Below are 19765 nucleotides of genomic sequence, written 5' to 3' on the forward strand. Positions count from 1 at the left end.
TACTATTAGAACTACTTGATTCCTCTTTGCAATGGTTGTAAATCCATACACAACCTCCTCCACCTGGCATTGGTCAAACTATTTCCATATATTTCCATAACGGGGCGCATTTGTCGATTTTGAAGTGGGGGTTTACGGTGCCAGAAGTACTTGCAGTCATTCTTTAAAATTTAAATTTTCAAGTATTTAATGAAACACAGTAATAGCAAATAGTAAATACATTTGCATGACAAAAAAAAATTGGGAGTATCAGTTTAGAAAGAATGTAATAATAATACTATAATAGTAATAGAATCAATTTACTAGCAATTACTAATAATTATAACAGTATCAATCTACTATTATTATTTATAGAACTTAGAAAATCGAAGTAACAGATTAACACTGGGGAAAATCTATGCATAAATTAACAGAAATGGATAGCCTGAGACAAAAATGGACCAATAACTGGGGACATTTTCAACAAATGCAAGCACAAAAACTGATCATCAAGCAATTTTTGAAAAAGGGAAACATACTGGAGCAAAAACCGTCAGCACAAAACCAGTCTGCAATGAGTCAGCAATGGCTGCAAAAAAACCGTCTACACACAAAATCGTCTATGGCTGCTAGCCTTCTATTCGTCTGCAATGAGAGAGGTAAGAAACGATGTGTTCCTGTGAGTGGAGGTAAAACTCGACGTGCATGTGAGTAGAGGAGAAATCCGTGCATGCCTGTGATTTGAAGAAAATTGTTGCTGTGAGGAAAGGAAAAAGTTTTCCATGTCACAAATAGAAGGAAGCCCGCGCGACCTTAGTTTTACAGTTTTAACTTATTCAATTCAATGTTGGTCATCACTTTAGGGCTAAGTCAACTAACATGTCAAAAGAAAACACCCCAAAAAAAATCCGCTAAAGTCCAAATTCCCACTTGAATTTGCTCGATGATAGTCAAAGTTGTTCCAGGTGTGAAAAAAAAAACAAATTTTGTTGGCACACATGGCAAATTTGTCCAGGGTCCCGTTGGTCGAATTTTCAGTAAATGTATCAGAGTGAGCGAGTTTACAGCAATTTGAAATCGCATATGACTTGGCACCAAATTGAGTAGCGATTTTTCCTGGGAAGCAGCAAATATGGTAACTTATCCCTCAAGCAATGTCATACATGCTTCAGCAGCGGTGCAACACACTTTGTAGGGTGAAAAGCATTTATGAGGCAAACATGCCTCAACTAAATATTTTGCACTTTCTACCACAATTCGAGCAAGTTCCAGTACACCTCCTCAAACTGAAAACCCAACTCATACTCATGCTCATCACATCATTTTAACTTTTAAGCATCATTCTACATTATTCAAGTTAATATAGATCAGTCAACATGACATCCATGTTGGCATCCGCAAGGCTTAAAGTACCATGTCACATAGAAGCTTATCAAGGCCATGGAAACAAGTGGTTACACTACAAGTGCTAGAGGATAAGAACCTAATCAAGAAAACAGTTCTGCTTCTGAAGTATATGGCTCAACTTCCCACCGGTTCTTTTAATCTCTGCAGCATGTATCTTTGTAAACTATAAATACAGAAGGTTGCAACATAGTAGAGGGATCATAGGAATCACCATGAAAAAGATGAACAGTCATACAACTTCCTTAAGGGTATGCCTCGTACAAAATAAATAGTTCAAGAATAATGCATTTTCTATTTCAGCTCTCTATCTCTCGGCCTCTATTATTTTTATTATCCATTTAATAAGCCTTCACAGAGGCAATAACTCATCTAGATTCTCATCTCGAGAGTTTCCCACTAATCAAAACACCTGGGTGTATCAAAAACAGAATCTTGATTTTCTATCATCATCAGTATCTACTACTAGCGAGGGCAGGATCAAACATATAAAAACTTGACTGCATTCTTATAAAAAGTAGCTTGTAACAACATATTATTGTACATTCTACCTTCCACACAAACAAGAGCTTGCCTGTGCCAAGTTTGGATAATCAAAACTACAGCAAATGGAGGAGATTGTATAATAAGAGAAATTTAACAAAGATAAATAATGTGCATAAATGATTTATTTAAATAGTTCTAATACAACTGCTTCAACCCTGTAAGCATCACCCAAATCCAACAAGTGTCCAAGATGACTATTAAAGCTCACAAGAAACATGTTCTACCCAGCCACTGCTCATCAAACATAGGACACAGAATTAAAGATGATTCATTTCAACAGTTCTGATACAATTGCTTCAACCCTGTAAGCATCACCCAAATCCAATGAGTGCCCAAGTGGACTATTCAAGCTCACAAGAAATGTGTTCTACTGAGCTGTTGCTCATCAAATAAAGGACACAGAAACTTACTACTATCACAAAGCTGAATCCCCCAAAATTATATTATATGTATTTTCATAAATAAAAAATTAATGCTGTAAGGATGAAGAGCTGCTATTGAGAAATATTATTTTATATGAAAAGTATCTTCTAGCAGTGTTTAAAATGAAAACTGAAAATACTGTGCTCTGTCTATACTATTCTTGTAACTATAGATGAAGACTTCCAGCTAAACTATAGTACATGTTAAAGAATATGAGAACTGACGACAACAGTGGTAATTATTGATTAAAGTTTTTCAACGTCAAGAATGCCGTAAATCATTTTCATGAATTACCTTCTCAAGATCAAGATCAACAGCTGGTGGGGGAGGGGAAAGACCATTGGAAACGCAATGCTCCTTTGCCAAGCTATCAATGAGCACAATTTTTCCATTGCCACTGTACAACATTAAGCAAGTCATTAGTTGTCAAAATAAGAAGAATAGTTCAACTAAGCTACAACAGTTAATATGTATTAGGGAAATGGTCCCATACAGACAGCAAGTAAATGGAAGACTAAAGTGAAGGGGTATAGCATCCATTTAAGTCTACAATAAACATTCTTCAGATCAAGAAGAAAGTAGATCGTGATTGAAGCCTCATCAAAAAGCCAGCAAAATAAAAACAAATAGGCAGCTCAAAAACATTTACACAACTGCTCCAACAACACATAAATCTGCACGGAAAATCAAGAAATCCAATGATCCAATAAACAAATAATTTTAAAAAGAACAGCTGGTTATCTATGCATATTCAAGTGAATATTTAAAATCGTTACAAACTCTAGGGTCTAATGCTATACACAAAACACAGAGATATGAAATTCCAACAATTGCAACTGTAAACAAAACCCCTGTGCAGCTATATTTCATGTTAGGTTTTTCAATCAAGTGATAAAGTGTATTCTCATTGTAAACATCCAATAATAAAAAACACTGGAGGTATCTTATCCCCAGGTGTAAAGAAATGCAATATAAATTGCATCTGTTAAATGGGTGACACTACCATGCGCTTTGAGAATGAAAATCCCCAAGAGCATAAAACTCCTAGTCAGAATGACAAAACAGACTGAGAAGGATATATATAACCACTTGCATCAAACCACGCATAAATTGTTATCAAATGTCATTCTTATATAGAGTGCTGATTGAGTCAATCTTGCAAACACAAACACATTAAGACCTATCTAAGATAAGAATCTCAACTAGCTTAGTTATAATATATAAACCTCTGACCCCTTGATTGTGTCGTCGGTAGAAATTGTGCATCGGCCGACGGGTCCCTTCGGTAGAAGTCTTGTTATGTAGCCAACGGGTAAAACAGTTTGTAGCGGGTATAAGGTACCTGGCCGACCGATACCTTCGGGAAGGTTCATCGGAAAGTATTTATAACCCCTTCGGGAAGCATTGTAATCATTATTATCATATGAGAAAAGCATGATGTACTGTTGGTATATGCGAATAATAATAAGAGTTCTTCTGATTGCTGTTCGTGTTTGTGTCTATTTCCTGTGTGCGTTGCTTAATTAATCCATACGGTAAACATTTGGCGCCGTTGCCAGATGGATCTGGCACGCAGGCAGGCGGATATGAATTAAATGCCGAATCAGTTGAACAAAGATAAGAGTAAGCTGAAGGAAAAAGATGACATACGCGTTGCGCAGGAAAATTTAATTTTGGCTCAACAGATAGAGCGTCGAAGGAGGTTTCAAAAGCTTTCCGACGGAAACAAGAGCGCGGAAGGATTGTTGAAGGAGACTCGACAACGGCTTGATTTGGTGGAAGAAGCGAGGGAGGAGTTTCTAAACCTGCATACACCACGGGAAGAGAATCCTGACGGAAGGAGATCGACTCGCACGGCTCGGAGTGCCGAAGGAGCACGAGCGTGGAGTGACCTCTTCGTCCGAGATATAATTTCGGAACGGACAGTTGCGGTTGATAAACCCTCTTCTTCACCAAACAGCGAAAGTCCAAAACAGAGCGGGTGTTGAAAATAGCGCGGAAGCAAAAAACAGCACGGGTGTTGAAAACAACGCGGAAGCAGAAAACAGCGCGGGTGTACAAAACAGTGCGGGTGTCCAGAACAGCGCGAGTGTGCAAAATAGCGCGGGTGTTCAGAACAGCGCAGGTGCTCAAAACAGCGCAGGTACACAACAAAACCCTCGACATATAGTGATAATGGCAGGTCCGAAGGAAAAATTGCCTAAATTTGATGGTGATGAAGCAGTTGATCCCATTCGACATTGTAAAACATGTGAAACGATTTGGAGGGCAAATGGTATAACAGATACAAACGAATGGATCCAACAATTTCCTGCTACCCTACGGGGTGTTGCCATTGACTGGTTTACTGATGCCGATCCACAGAAATTAAATAGTTGGGATAACATTAAGAAGGAGTTCATCGCAGAATTTCAACTTTTGCGTGATGATAATGAAATTGTCGCAGAGATATTCAATACCAAGAAAAAGAAGAATGAAATTGTACGGGTCTTTGCCAAGAGGTTAAAGGACTTAATCAGTAAAATGGAGAATAAGCCAGCAGATGGGCTCCAGAAAAGATGGTTCATTGAAGGCTTTCACCCGAAGCTGCGGAGGAAGATGAAGATCGTGCCACCATCGACATACATTGAAGCGTACAATCGGGCAATGAACCTCGAAAGTGACCAGAAGACAAAGAAAAAGAAGAAGACCAGCTCATCGGATTCAGATAACGATGAGCTTTCAGGAGAAGATAGCAGCGACGATGACGAGGGAAGCAGCAAGAAAGTCCGTGCTCTCCAGAAGGACATGATGCGAATGATGAAGGAATTCAAAAACATGAACAAGGAGACTAAGGGTAATGATCTATGGTGCACAGAGTGTAAGAAAGAAGGCCATACGAAGGGATCCTGCCCGAAAGAGCAATTTTGTGAAATCTGCCAGATCCTCGGACACTCAATAAAGGAATGCCCTTTCAATTTAAAAACAAGGACACCGCAGCAAGTGTTCCTATCACAGGAGGCATCCCCATCAGGCGGGAACGGGAACACCAGTACGGAAGGTGCCACATCAAGTGGATACAGAAACAACCGGCGCGATCCAAACAACAACAGCAATAACCACAATGGTGGCAACAACAACAATGGAGGAAGGAGTCGAATTCAGTACGATGCGAATGGTCGGCCAATTGTTCAATGCCACGCATGCAATCTGTGGGGTCACTTCGCCCGGGAGTGCACAACGACGAACACACCGAAGCTGCTATGCCGTTGGTGTGGACTTGGAGATCATTATGATACTAAGTGCCCGAAGTCCGGCGTAAACTTGATTACCGTAGGGACAGACGAGGAAGAAGTTCTGGCAATCACTCGGAAGCAGGCGAAGTTATACCCTAACCCAGCGGAAGAAAAGAAGAGACTGAAGGAAGCAAGGGCAGAGATCCAGAAAGTAACACAGGCAGAAACAGCACACCTGAAGGACATGTCGAGTACTTCCGTCCGGAACTGTGCAGAACAAAACATTGTACGACAAATATTACAAGCTGAGATACCCGTCAGGATAAATGATCTGTTGCTCATAATGCCTCAACTCCGTACGGCCCTCACAAATATAGTCCCAAGTGCTAAGCAACCCATAGAGCACGACAACGACAAACAGGGGGGTACAAGTGCAGAAGATCCGATGTTGTTAGCTCTTTCCTCTGGACGCTATCCGACAGTTGTTGAAATGGGCATTCTCGGGACTGTACTAACGGACACGATCGTCGACGGAGGATCCGGTGTCAATGTGCTAACAGAGGATACTTGGAAGAAGTTGGGCCGGCCGACATTATGGCCACCTACCTTCTAGTTGCTAACGGCCGATCAACATGGAATCAAGCCATTGGGAATACTCACAACGCAACCAATGACAATCGAAACACAACCATTCCTGTTGGACTTCGTTGTGATTCCCCTCAAGCGGAAGGGGTATGATGCTATTTTGGGTCGGGGGTGGCTAATACAAGCAAAAGCAAAGCATGATTGGAAGAAAAATACTTTATCACTCGAAAGCAAAGGCCGAAAGTATGTCATTGACCTCCACACTCAGATGGTCGGGGACGAAGCCCTCTCGTTAGATTCTGAGGGAGAAGAGGATGACAAGGGGCAAATTATGGAACCAAATCAGGAGGAAGTTTTACGAATAGAAGGAGACGACGATTTAGATTCAGTAAATGGTTTGTACCATTGGCAGATAGAGGATTATGAATTGTTTCCAACTTGCAATGTACTGACAATAGAAGAAAACAATACCGATGCCTTTCCAAAGGAATTCACTGAAATAAAGGAAGGGGATGCGTCACTCGATGTGACCCCGGCACATCAGTTCACTAAAGAAGAACCCATCAAATATAATGAAGTCGCGTTGCAGACCATGAATTTGGGGGATGAAGCAAAACCACGAAACATACTGGTAGGGGACAATTGGGACCCAGTACTAAAGGCAGCAGCCTTCAAGATATTTTAAGAATATAAGGATGTCTTTGCATGGACGTACAAGGACTTGAAGGGCGTACCACCTGAATTATGTGTGCACCGCATTCCATTAATCGAAGGAGCACTACCCGTATGGAAAAGGCCCTACAGAATGAACAAAAATTATGCGGCCTGGGTTACGGAAGAAATCAATCGGATGCTAGAAGCAGAAATTATTTTCAAGGTACAGACCAGTGAATGGGTATCTCCGATCGTGATTTCCCTGAAGGACTCCATTCAAATCTGAATGTGTTGATTTCCGATGCTTGAATGCAATCACCATCAAAGATCCGTTCCCGATCCCATTCACGAATAGCATCCTCGAGGAGGTGGCGAGCATGAGATCTACTCATTTATGGATGGTTTTTCCGGCTACAATCAGATCTCAATCGTAGAAGAGGATAAACTGAAGACGACATTTGTCGTAGAAGATGGGGTCTATGCCTATAATCGGATGTCGTTCAGCCTGTGCAATGCACCTGCAACATTTCAGTGGATCATACTACACATCTTTGACAAGATGTCCGTCGGCAACTTCAAGGCATTTTTGGATGATTGGTCAGTATTCAGTATGGAGGACAAACATCTGGCAGCCTTAGGTAAGTGTATGGAAAGGTGCCGCCGTGCGCGTTTGGCCCTCAACCCGAAGAAGTGCAGGTTTATGGTTCCACACGGAAGGTTGCTCGGACACATAGTCTGTAAGGAAGGACTGAAGATAGATCCAGACAAAGTGCGAGTCATATTGGAGATGCAGCCGTCCACCAATGTGACAGAGGTAAAATCTTTCCTTAGGCATATAGGATATTACAGGCGTTTTATCAAGAATTTTGCAAAGATAGCCTATCTGTTGGATAGGTTAACTTCCAAGACAGAGTCGTTCCGATGGGACAAGGAACAGGATGAAGCATTCGAAGAACTCAAGGTACGTCTAGCTACAGCACCTATTTTAGCATACCCTGATTGGCAGAAGGAGTTTCACATCCATGTGGATGCATCAAACTATGTGATCGGAGCGACTCTCGCACAGACGGAAAGCCACGGGTTGGATCATCCGATCTACTTCGCCAGCCGTTTGTTATCAAAAGCTGAACAAAATTATAGTACAACTGAACGGGAAGCATTGGGGATGGTCTATGCTGTGCAGAAATTTCGACATTACTTGTTGGCCACTCCATTTGTGTTCTATGTTGATCATCAGGCCCTCTTGTATATGATCAACAAACCAATCATTCAAGGAAGAATCAGCCGATGGTTACTCCTGTTGCAGGAGTTTACTTTCAAGATTATCGTATGGCCAAGAAAGAAACATGTAAGCGCGGATCATTTATCACGTATCAGAACAGGAGAACCGGCAGACGGTGTAAATGATGACTTTCCTGATGCACAGCTGTTTTAGATTGCTGCACTACCAGAATAGTATACAAGCATTGGCGAATACTTGTCAACAGGACAGTTTCCAAATACCATGCCACCGAATGAAAAACGGAAGTTGGTGATATGGAGTGGAACATTCCAGCTGATTAATGGATTGTTGTATAAAATGGGACCCGATCAAATCTTGCGGCGTTGTATCCTGAAGGAAGAAATCCCACGAGTACTGAAGGAAGCGCACAAAGGACCGGCAGGAGGACACATGGGGCTGGACACAACTGCACGAAAAATACTGCTAGCAGGATTATGGTGGCCAACAATATACAATGATGCCAGGGAATGGGTTGTTGCGTGCGATACATGTCAGCGCGCGAGAAAACCCTTGAAAAGAGATTTCATGCCTCTGAATCCTTCTCATGCTCAGGAGCTTTTTGAACGATGGGGTTTGGATTTCATAGGACCCCTGAAGCCGAGCCGAACCAGAAGATGCCGATACATTGTGGTTGCCACAGAGTACTTGACTAAATGGGTGGAGGCGCGTGCACTACCGGACAACTCAGCGGTAAGTACAGCATAGTTTATTTATGAGCAAATTATTACTAGGTACGGCATTCCATTACAATTAACAAGCGATAGAGGAGGCCATTTTGTAAACCATGTGATCCGACTGCTCACCACAGAATTCAAAATTTACCATTCGCTGTCAAGTCCGTACTACTCAAGGGCAAACGGACAGGCCGAAGCTACCAACAAAATCCTTGTATCAATTATATACAAATCCTGCGCCGTCGAAGGGGAGGATTGGGAAGAGAAATTACCTTCTGCTTTGTGGGCTTACCGTACGGCATACAAAGTCACAACAGGACACACGCCGTTTCAACTGATGTTTGGACAGGAGGCCGTAGTACCAGCGGAATTTATGATACCAAGCTTGCGGATAGCACTAGAAAACAAGTTGGGCGACATGGAAAGTTTAAGGGAGCGGTTGTATAAACTGAACAAGTTAGAGGATAAGCGATTATTAGCACAGTGGTCAACTGAAGTAACGCAGAATAGGTGGAAGGCATGGCACGATAAGCACCTGAAGCTAAACAGGTTTCAGCCTGGACAGTGGGTATTAAAGTATGACGGCCGGAATGAGATCAAACCGGGCAAGTTCAAGGTTAAGTGGGTCGGCCCGTATCAGATTCGGGAAGTAGGGGACAATGGAGCAATCAAATTATGGACTTAAGATGGACACGAAGTACCTCAGGCGGTGAATGGGTCGAAGTTGAAGATATATCATGAGCGGAAGACTTCTGCGACAAAAAAAAAGGTACACTGACTTGAAAAAAAAAAAAAAAATTGAAAAAGTAAAGCACCGTACGGTTTTCCAGTCGTACGGATTTCTTTAAGTGGAGTACGGTTTCTAGAGGCACCGTACGGTTTTTAAGAAGCACTGTACGGGTTATAAAAAAGCACTGTACGGTTCCATATTAATCACCGTACGGGTTTTATATTTGAAGTGGCATTGTAGTACGGGTTGTTTAAAAAATTTTAAGGATTTTAGGTTGAAGTATGGATTCCATGGCTATGGTACGGTTTTTAAAAAAGGTACGGATTCCATAGTTGCTACATGATTTGCTTTTGGTACGGATTCTACTTGCACAGTACGGTTTCTAATAGTTGCATTCTCTAACACTGACCACCGTACGGTTTTTAAAGAAGAAGAAGCCTCAAAAGATTAACAAACGGAACTTGGAGCCAAAAAAAAAGTTGTAATTTCCATTGTACGGATTTTTAAAAACCAAGTGGGAGAACAGCCAAGTTATAATATGCAACTTGCAGGGCACTGTACGGCTTGATAAAAACATTGACCATACTGAAGGCTTCCAGCATTTCAAGTGTACGGCTTTCCTTGATACTTTTGTGTGTACGGAGATCTCCATTAATTGTACAAGTTTTCAAGCAGTACGGACTCCATCAGAAATGCATCCCTATGGTGTATGGATTTCAAAAAAAGAGTGGAACTGAAGGCAATGTACGGATTTTCCTGGAGCCTTGAGCAATACAGATTTTAAGAGGCGATGTACGGATTTTGAAACAATAATGCAACATACTGTACGGATTCTGCATTTTTCTCAGGCGTGCAACAAATGCAACTACCGTACGGATTTGAAGAGGGAAATTGTGGTACGGATTTGTGGTCTTTTTGAGGTACGGCTTTGTTATTTGATTCTTCTTCTAACTTCTGCATTGGACGGATTTTCAATCTCCTCCTGTGTGTACGGATTGTGAAAAGCATGTCAAGGGTGGCAATTTACCATACATATTTTTGAAAAGAACTCTTCACCGTACGGACTTGGAAGAATTATTCACTGTACGGATTTGGGAGACCATTAGAAAAAGATAAATATAATTAATGGAGTCTGCAGGTAAACGGCAATGGAAAAAACAATTAGCACAGTCCAAACTTGTGGAAGGCAGGAGCATGGCAGGTACAGGTAATTTGAATGAAGGCTCGAGCAGTGGCAAGGAGAAGCGCAAGACCATAGCACCTGCAGCAGCTGAAGTCACACCACAGAGTATACAATTTGAGGGATTAAATGGAATGGATTGCCAGAAATGGTGGCATGAAACCCCTGATGACCATCCAATTAAAGCAAGCATCAAAAGAGCACAGGTTGAATGGGCCATTCAAATGCCGGTTTTTTGCATTAGAGAGTATGAAGGGTATTTGCGTACCATGATTGAAACATATGGCAAAGCCTCTCGCAAAAGCACATTTCAGTATCTGGGACGGAACTTAGTGGTATCATTCAAAGCAGTAGATTTCACACGGGTTTTTGGCATTCCAGGGCAGCAGGGCAGAAAGATTCAGCCGAAGAAAATTCCAAAGGATGGAAAACTATTTTTAATCAAATTAGTGTGTGGAGATTTGACTGAAGCAGAACAGACGGCATTAGCGGAGACATCAAAGGGGAGGGGTTTAAAGAAAACCGACATTCCGGAAGGGCCATAGCGGTGTCTGATGGACTTAGTCAAAAGCAGGCTCACGGGATCCTCTAGGGCATCGGATATCACATTTCCGCAGGTGTCCATCATGAACGGCATAATGACTGGGAAAGTGTATGATTGGGCGTCTGTGCTGGCTGAACGGATGCATGAATTCATGACTCTCCAGCACAAGACTTTCTATATGCCTCATTACGCCATTGGTCTATTCTTGGATGCTGTAGCACGGGTGATTCCAACAGAGGAGATTGAGGCACATCCTGGACCACTGGCTCCAGGAGAACCTCCTATCATGCAATGGAAGCACTTGGACACAATCTCTGGGCAGAAGGGTTCAGCAGGTCTAAAGAGGCCCCGGATGGACATGGCAGATGATACTGACAGCGGCCGACAGGAGACATCTTCTGAGCAGGATAGTGTGGAGGAAGAAGAAGGCGAGGGCGAGGATAATGAATCGGTTCAAATTGTCACGGCTACCCCCTTGCTATTTTCGCGTACTACGGTTCCTATGACTTCCGAGTTGTTACCCCGAGGCCTACACATGGCTCACATTCCAGGATTTGGGCAGACTCGGCGACCGATATTGATGACTGGAGGATCCCACCAGGCAATCACACTAGCCACACCATGGCAACATGGGGTACGACCTTCTCCTGTCCGGCCGAGGGTAGGATTTACGGTCGGCTTTGCCCACCTGGCCGCACCCGTTGACCGAGAGACTTCTGCAGCTCCTGAAGCACTTCCAGTAGCAGCACCCGTGGCGTCTGCCATAAGTCAGCCAACAGCAGTTGTTACAGTAGCATAGTCAGCAGAAGCTCAGGCACTTCTAGTAGAGAACATACTAGACGGAGGAGTACAAGAGTGTACGGACCCAGCGCAACCAGAGGTCATGGATAGAGCCAGTGTTTTTCTGAGGCAGCAGTTCTGACTCGTCCCTGACAAGCGTGGCCCGTCCATTCAGTCCCCCAACTATTCCGGAGTAGCACTTGTACCAGAGCCTCAGTCTCAGGAGGGAATGCCACATGCCGTGATTGCGCCGACAGCAGAGGAGGCAGCACTGGATGTGGGCATGGCTCCCGCTGATGAGGAGAACAATAGTGATCCCGAATGGTCATTCGAGGACTTCACCAAGGAGGATTACGGGTCGAATGAGGACAGGTGCAGGGACTACCTTAGGACTATGAAGTCTGCATTAAAGAAAGGGCATGATGTGGCGATTCAGGCTCTCACTCGGCGAAGGGAGTGGCATTTGATTCGTGCGTATATTCGTGGGATTTGTCCTAAGCGATTTCAGACTTGCTTTGTTGATAGAGGTTGGCCGGCAGTTGAGACACCAGAAATGTTGGCAGATTGGGCCACTGAGCCAGAGTTGGGACCGAGTGACACTCCGATGATGAAGTTGGCACATGAGATCGTGGGACTGTACAAAGAGGTTTACTATGCGCGGCAACGCGCGGAGGCGGATAGGGCAGCAGACAGTGTTGCAGCTCAAAGGTCTCTAGCGGTTGAAAAAGAGGCAAGAGAAAAGTTAGCCACTGATTTGGCCGACAAGCAGGCAGCATGGGCAGCAAAGCGGGCAAAACTATTGAAGGATATGGCAGCAGTGGTACAGGAGAAGGACGCACCTATCCGGGATAAAGATGCAGTAGAGTATGAGTTACAGTTGGCCAAGAGACAGGCTATGGATGTTGCACTTCTACTGAAAGAGGCTGTAGAAGTTAATTCACAGATTCAGACAGATCTGCGCATCCGAACTGACCAAGTGTATGAGTTGCATCGTCAACAGCACTCTTCTGGGAACCCTCCTTCTCTCTAGTATTTTTTTTCTTGATTGTGGGTTGTCTCCTAATTTTGCTAGTCGTCAGGAGACGACTTTTCTTTTTGGGGGGGATGATGTCGTCGGTAGAAATTGTGCATCGGCCGACGGGTCCCTTCGGTAGAAGTCTTGTTATGTAGCCGACGGGTAAAATAGTTTGTAGCAGGTATAATGTACCTGGCCGACCGATACCTTCGGGAAGGTTCGTCGGAAAGTATTTATAATCCCTTCGGGAAGTATTTTAATCATTATTATCATATGAGAAAAGCATGATGTACTGTTGGTATATGCGAATAATAATAAGAGTTCTTCTGTTTGCTGTTCGTGTTCGTGTCTATTTCTTGTGTGCGTTGCTTAATTAATCCATACGGTAAACAGATTGCACACTCAAGTGCCAAGTTCACAGTATATAGATGTCTTAATGTTAGAGTTGCATGGAAACGAATACAATACCAAATATGGATACAAAAACACTAAATTTTCAAGGTCGCCTACTACAAATATGGCTAGATACAGAAATTATAAAAAATATATATATATCCAATACTTATATATTTTTTAATATGATAACCTGGCCAAAATTAGTTTTGGGCTTTTCAAAGTTCTAGTTTAGATATGCAACCTCAAATTATGCAAAACACCACATTTGACCCCTTTCCCTTTACACAATCTTCTGAAACTCTTTATCTGACCAATCCATTTCTCCTTCATTGTCTTTGCGATGCTCCAATTAAATTCAAGTTTGCATGAGTGTTAAACAAGTTGAAGAGATCTACTGTATAAATCAACCTTTTAACATGCAAAACCTTTCATATTTCTCATGCAAAACCTTTTATATTTCTATAAAGTTTGAAATGCATTGAACAAGCTATGATAACAGCAAGAACTATTGAAACTGTCACAACCAAGCCTTGAATGTGAATTTCACAATCTGATATCAAAAACAGTTCTTATACAATATGCACATACATAAAGAGATTGAGGGTTGTAAGTTGTAGCAGACAGTAGTTTAACTGAACAAGTAGCCCATACAACAAAGTAAACTATGGTTCATAACTTCATATAATTGGGATACAAGAAGTTCATACTTGTCAAACGACATAATGCTGAATTTGATGTGTCATTTCATATAAGTATCAAATAAACCTTGAAAGCATATGTTGGCACATGTTTCTCTTCCTTCACAACTAGGGTTCATTAATTTTGTTTCATAATTGTTAAATTTAAGATCAGATTAACAAAATGCAGATGTAAAGTAAATTACACAAGAAAACACTGCATTTATCCTGGAAAACCTTCAGACTTGAAGGTGAAAAACCAAGCAAGAATCTTTTACTATATTGATCAAATGGTATAATTCAGATTATAACTTTTCCAATTATAAGGCAGCAGAATGATTGAAAATGATCTACAATATACAGATCGGATCTCATGTTCTTCAATATAGATCTGCTATAATGGGCAGCTATCTTCAATAATCTCCTGCACTTTAACTGAGTTCAATCTGCTCCTCCTCCTTGTATTCAGTCTGCTGCTATTGCTTGTATTTAACACTTAAATGATTGAATGGATGAAGCATTTGATCCACCATAAATATGTGCCTTAAACCTCCAAAAGGCATGTCTCCTAGTTCACTGACTAGGCATAGTTGGTCGACTGACATATAGCAACTTAATTTTACCTTTATCTTTTCTGATGAAGCTGCCACATATATGAGAGTGACCAGGCAGGTAAGGATTTTGATGGAAGCTAATCTTTAACACTCCCTCTTAGCTAGGAAAGATTTCTTCTTGAGACATGTAGAGATATTTAACATGGCTACTTCCAAAAGCTTTTACAATAAACTTCTCCTTCATGGAGAAGAATCCATTGACATGGGATTGTACCTCAAACTTCTCCCTCTCAGCAAATAATTCATTAACAACGGATTGCACCTCGAACTTCTCCCTCACAAAGAAGAATTCATTAACAGGGGATTGCATCTTGAACTTCTCCTTCACGAAGAAGAAGTCATTAACAAGGGATTGCACCTCAAACTTCTCCCTCACGGAGAAGAACTCATTAACAAGGGATTGCACCTCAAACTTCTCCCTCACGGAGAAGAACTCATTAACAAGGGATTGCACCTCAAACTTCTTCACAAAGAAGAACTCATTAAAGTACATTTGAAGAAATTACTGATGTTAAGACTCCCTCCCTCTCAGCAAGGGCTTCCTCCTCAACAACTCAGAGCTTGTCTTGGAAATGTGCAAACTTTACTTTGGCAAGGGACTTGGTGAGAATGTCGGTCGACTGCTCTTCAATGGCTAGTATATTTCAATGGAATAGCATTCCTTTGCACCATATCTCTAATATAGTAATATTTGATCTCGATATGTTTTGTTTTGTCATGAAACATAGGAATGACAGAAGGCTTTACAACTTTGGTTATCACAACGAATGAAAGTAGGATCCAAAGATTGTCCAAACAATCCTACAAGAAGATTTTGAAGCCAAAATGCTTCTCGTGCTACCACATGAGCTCAAATATATTCAACTTATGTTGTAATTTGAGCCACACATGATTGTTTCCTACTACACTAGGAAAACATAGCAGATCCCAAACTGAAGCAACAACCAGCGGTGCTTTTCCAATCAGTAACACTACCTAACCAACCCAAATTAGTACACCCTCACAAGTTTAAGTCCACACTAGAGGAAAACATCAATCCATATCCAATTGTTCCATGCAAGTATCTCCAGATATGCTTGGCTGCAACTAGATCTATTTGCCTAGTTTCACACAAGAACTAACTAAGTCCACTCATTGTATAGCAAATCTGGTCTAGTGTTAACTAGAAACATTAAGGATCCAATTAGTTGTCTATACTTAATTAGATCCACAAGATAAGAACTAGCTGCAGATTCCCTTAACTTCTTCAAGTTAGTTTCCATCAGTGTGGTCATAGACTTGCAATCTAACATCCCTAATCTCTTTAAGATGTCAAAGGTGCACTTTCCTTGACTTGGGATAATCTCATTTGGCCTCTTCCAAACCTAGAAATAAATGCATGAGGTCCTCCATCTTACATACTAAAGCCAACCCCTCCTTGCATCTAGAGATGACATATTCTTCCCCTATAAGAAATAAGTCATCAACATATAGAACAAGGATCAAAGCTTCACCACTTACTACCTTGAAGTAATGATTTGATTTGCCATCATTCTTGCAAAAGCGCAAACTCATCAAGTGTTGGTCAATCTTTTCATAGCATGTACAAGGAGCCTGCTTAAGACCATAAGAGGTTGTCTTTAGTTTACATACATGGGACTTTCTCATTAATCATGAAGCCTTTGGGATACTCAATGTAGACCTTGTTGTCGGTAAATATTGTGTAGCTGACAGGATGTTGTCGTCGATAAATATTGTGTAGCCGGGAAAGTTCTTGTGATGTAGCTGACAGACCCCTTCGGGAAGGTTCTTGTGATGTAGCCAACGGACCCCTTTGGGAAGGTTCTTCTGTAAGTATATATACACCCTCCAGGATCATTGTAATCATCATCATAAGCATAATGTAATGTCTTTGGCATATGCGAATAATACAAGGAGTTATGTTGTTCTTATCTATTGTCTGTGTGCATTGATTCATTTACCCCATACGATAAACATCTGGCACCGCTGCCTGATGGACCTGGTACGAAGGTAGAGGAATGAAGACTAATGCTGAATCAGTTGAATAAAAACAAGAATAAGTTGAAAGAGAAGGATGAAATATACACAGCACAAGGGAATTTAATTTTGGCACAACAAGCCGAACGCAGAAGAAAGTTTCAGCAAATTGCCGACGGACACCATAGCACTAAAGAATTGTTGGAAGAGACTCGACAGTGGCTGGATTTGGTGGAAGAAGCAAGGGAAGAGTTTTTGAATCTACATATGCTGAGGGAAGAGAATCCAAACGGAAGGGGATTAACTCGTACAGCTCGGAGTGCCGAGGGAGCATGAGCATGGAGTGAACTCTTCATTCGAGATACACTTCCGGAACAGACAGCTTCGATTGACGAAAACTCTTCTTCACCAAATAGCACGACTGTCTGAAACAGTGCAAGTGTTCAAAGCAACGCAGGTGTGCAGAACAACGCAAACGTGCAGAACAGTGCAAGAGTGTAGAACAATGCGGGAGTGCAAAACAGCACAGGTACACAAAAAATCCTTCAACCTCGAATAGTAATAGTTGGACCAAAGGAAAAATTGCCAAAGTTTGATGGTGATGGAACAACGGATCCAATCCAACAGTGTAAAACAAGCGAAACAATATGGAGGGCAAATGGCATAACAGATACAAATGAATGGTTCGACAATTTCCAGCAACCATAAGCGGGGTAGCAATCGATTGGTTTGCCGATACAGATCCCCAAAAATTAACCAATTGAGACAACGTTAAAAAGGAATTTACCACCAAATTTCAACTGTTGCGCGACAACAATGAGATCATAGCAAAGATATGCAACACAAAGCAAAGAAAAAATGAAACAGTTCGAGTATATGCCAAAAAATTAAAAGACTTAATAAACAAGATGGAAAGTAAGCCGGCGGATGGGTTGCAAAAGAGATGGTTCATTGAAGGACTACGTCCGAAGTTACGGAAGAAAATGAAGATTGTGCCACCATTGTCATACACTGAAGCATACAATTAGGCAATGAACTTAAAAAGAAGAAGAGTAGCTCATCTGAGTCAGATGATGATGCGTTTTCGAAAGAAGAGAGTAACAATGGCGAAAAGGGTAGCAAGAAGGTCCAAGCCCTCCAGAAGGATATGATTCGATGATGAAAGAATTTAAGAACATGCAGAAGGAGACGAAGGGAAACGAACTCTGGTGCACAGAATGTAAGACAAAAGGTCACACGAAGGGATCCTGTCCAAAGAACCAATTCTGCGAGATCTGCTAGATCATGGAACATTCCACAAAAGAATGCCGCTTCAATATGAAAATCAGAGGACCTCGACAAGTGCTCCTGACCTAGGAGGCTTTCGCATCAGGAGGGAGCGGAAATACCAGTAATGAGGGTGCCACATCAGGAGGGTACAGAAATAATAGATGAGGGCAAAACAATAACAATGTCAACAATAATAATGGGAGCCGCAGCCGAATTTAGTACGATGCGAACGGCCACCCAATGGTACAATGCCGACATGCAATTTGTGGCACCACTTGGACCGAGAGTGTACAACAGAAAATGCACCAAAGTTGTTATGCAGATGGTGCAGTTCGAGAGATCATGAAGATGCCAATTGCCTGAAATTAGGAGTCAGTTTGATCACCATCGAGCCAGACGAAGAGGAGGTTCTAGCAATCACACGAAAGCAAGCAAAACTGTACCTCGACCCGACGGAGGAAAAAAAGAGATTAGAGGAAGCACGGGAAGATATTGAGTAGGCGACGCAAGCGGACAAAGCACACTTGAAGGACACTACTGGTATCTCAACAAGAAACTACATGGAACAGAACATCATACGATAGATATTACAAACCGAAGTGCCAGTCAAAATAAATGATCTGCTGCTTACAATGCCTCAACTCCGATCGGCACTCACAAACATCACTCCAACTACTAAATTACCAGGAGAACATGGAAGGGAGCAGGAAAGTGGAGCAAGTACAGCAGATGAAAGGGAGAAGGAAAGTGGAGCACGTGCGGAGGACCCAATGCTGCTAGCCCTAACATTCGAACGGCATCCGATGGTCATCGAGATGGGAATTCTGGAAATTGTTCTGACAAACACAATTGTGGATGGAGGTTCAGGGGTAAACATTCTACCAGAAGATACCTGGAAGAAGTTGGGACAACCAACGTTGTGGCCACCTACATTCCAGTTGCTCACGGCAGACAGCACGGGATCAAACCATTGGGAATCCTAATGGCACAACCAGTGACTCTTAGAACACAGCCATTCCAGTTGGACTTCGTCGTCATCCCATTGAAGAGGAGAGGCTATGACGCCATTTTGGGCCAAGGATGGCTCATACAAGAAAACGTGAAGCATGACTGGAAGAAGAACACGCTATCAATGGAAAGTAGGGGACGACGATTCACTATTGATTTACACACACAAATGGTGGGCAAAGAAGCTGTATCATCTAATTCCGAAGGAGAGGATGAAGGAAAGCAGCGATTGGAACCTAATGAGGAAGGAGTCCTACGTCTGGATGGTGGATCGATGGATGATGATTTGGATTTGGTGAATGGCCTTTTCCACTGGTAGATGGAGGATTACGAGCTCTTTGAGCTATAATATGTTAAGGGTCGATGAAGGTGAGAAAGAAGAGGGAAATGAATGTTCGAAGGAATACAAAGAAGCAGAAGAAGGAAAGAAGGTTACGGCTGAAGCTGAAAGGAAGAAAATACAGTACGAACCCAGAAAAAGGAAAGATCCCACTGTACGAAACACAGTGAACGGACCGCGCGGAAAGAAAAGGTTACAATGCACCACAAATGTATTAGAAAGGTGCCGACAGCAAGGAAAACACACTGTACGGTCTGCACAGGAAACAAAGAGTAAGGGTTTAATAAAAACTTTAGTAGTATGGAGAGGAGATTCTAAAATCAAGAATACAGTTATTGACGGCAAGGAGTGGCAGTCGACGGAATTCATGGTACCGAGTGTCGAGAACAAATGGGGTGATATAGAAAACCTGCGGGAAAGATTGTGTAACTTAAATAAACTTGATGAGCGACGAATACAGGCACAATGGGCCA

At 42.1% G+C, this 19765-nt stretch overlaps 1 protein-coding gene across 2 annotated transcripts in view; it reads right to left on the reverse strand.

The window, feature by feature from the left end:
* The window catches only part of LOC149558863 (putative phosphoribosylformylglycinamidine synthase, chloroplastic/mitochondrial), a 300036-nt gene that overhangs the window by 9387 nt on the left and 270884 nt on the right, over window positions 1–19765 (reverse strand). For both annotated transcript variants that reach the window (XR_016365078.1, XM_089832878.1), the window contains exon 21: window positions 2647–2749. Coding sequence is in view for 1 of the 2 variants with exons in the window: in XM_089832878.1 (XP_089689004.1) it covers window positions 2647–2749 (103 nt within the window). In the remaining variant the exon portion in view is untranslated. The remainder of the gene's footprint in view (window positions 1–2646; window positions 2750–19765) is intronic.

The sequence above is a fragment of the Cupressus sempervirens genome, chromosome 5 (assembly GCF_028749045.1).
Source record: "Cupressus sempervirens isolate cs-2001-9-10 chromosome 5, ASM2874904v1, whole genome shotgun sequence".
NCBI classification, from domain to species: domain Eukaryota; kingdom Viridiplantae; phylum Streptophyta; class Pinopsida; order Cupressales; family Cupressaceae; genus Cupressus; species Cupressus sempervirens.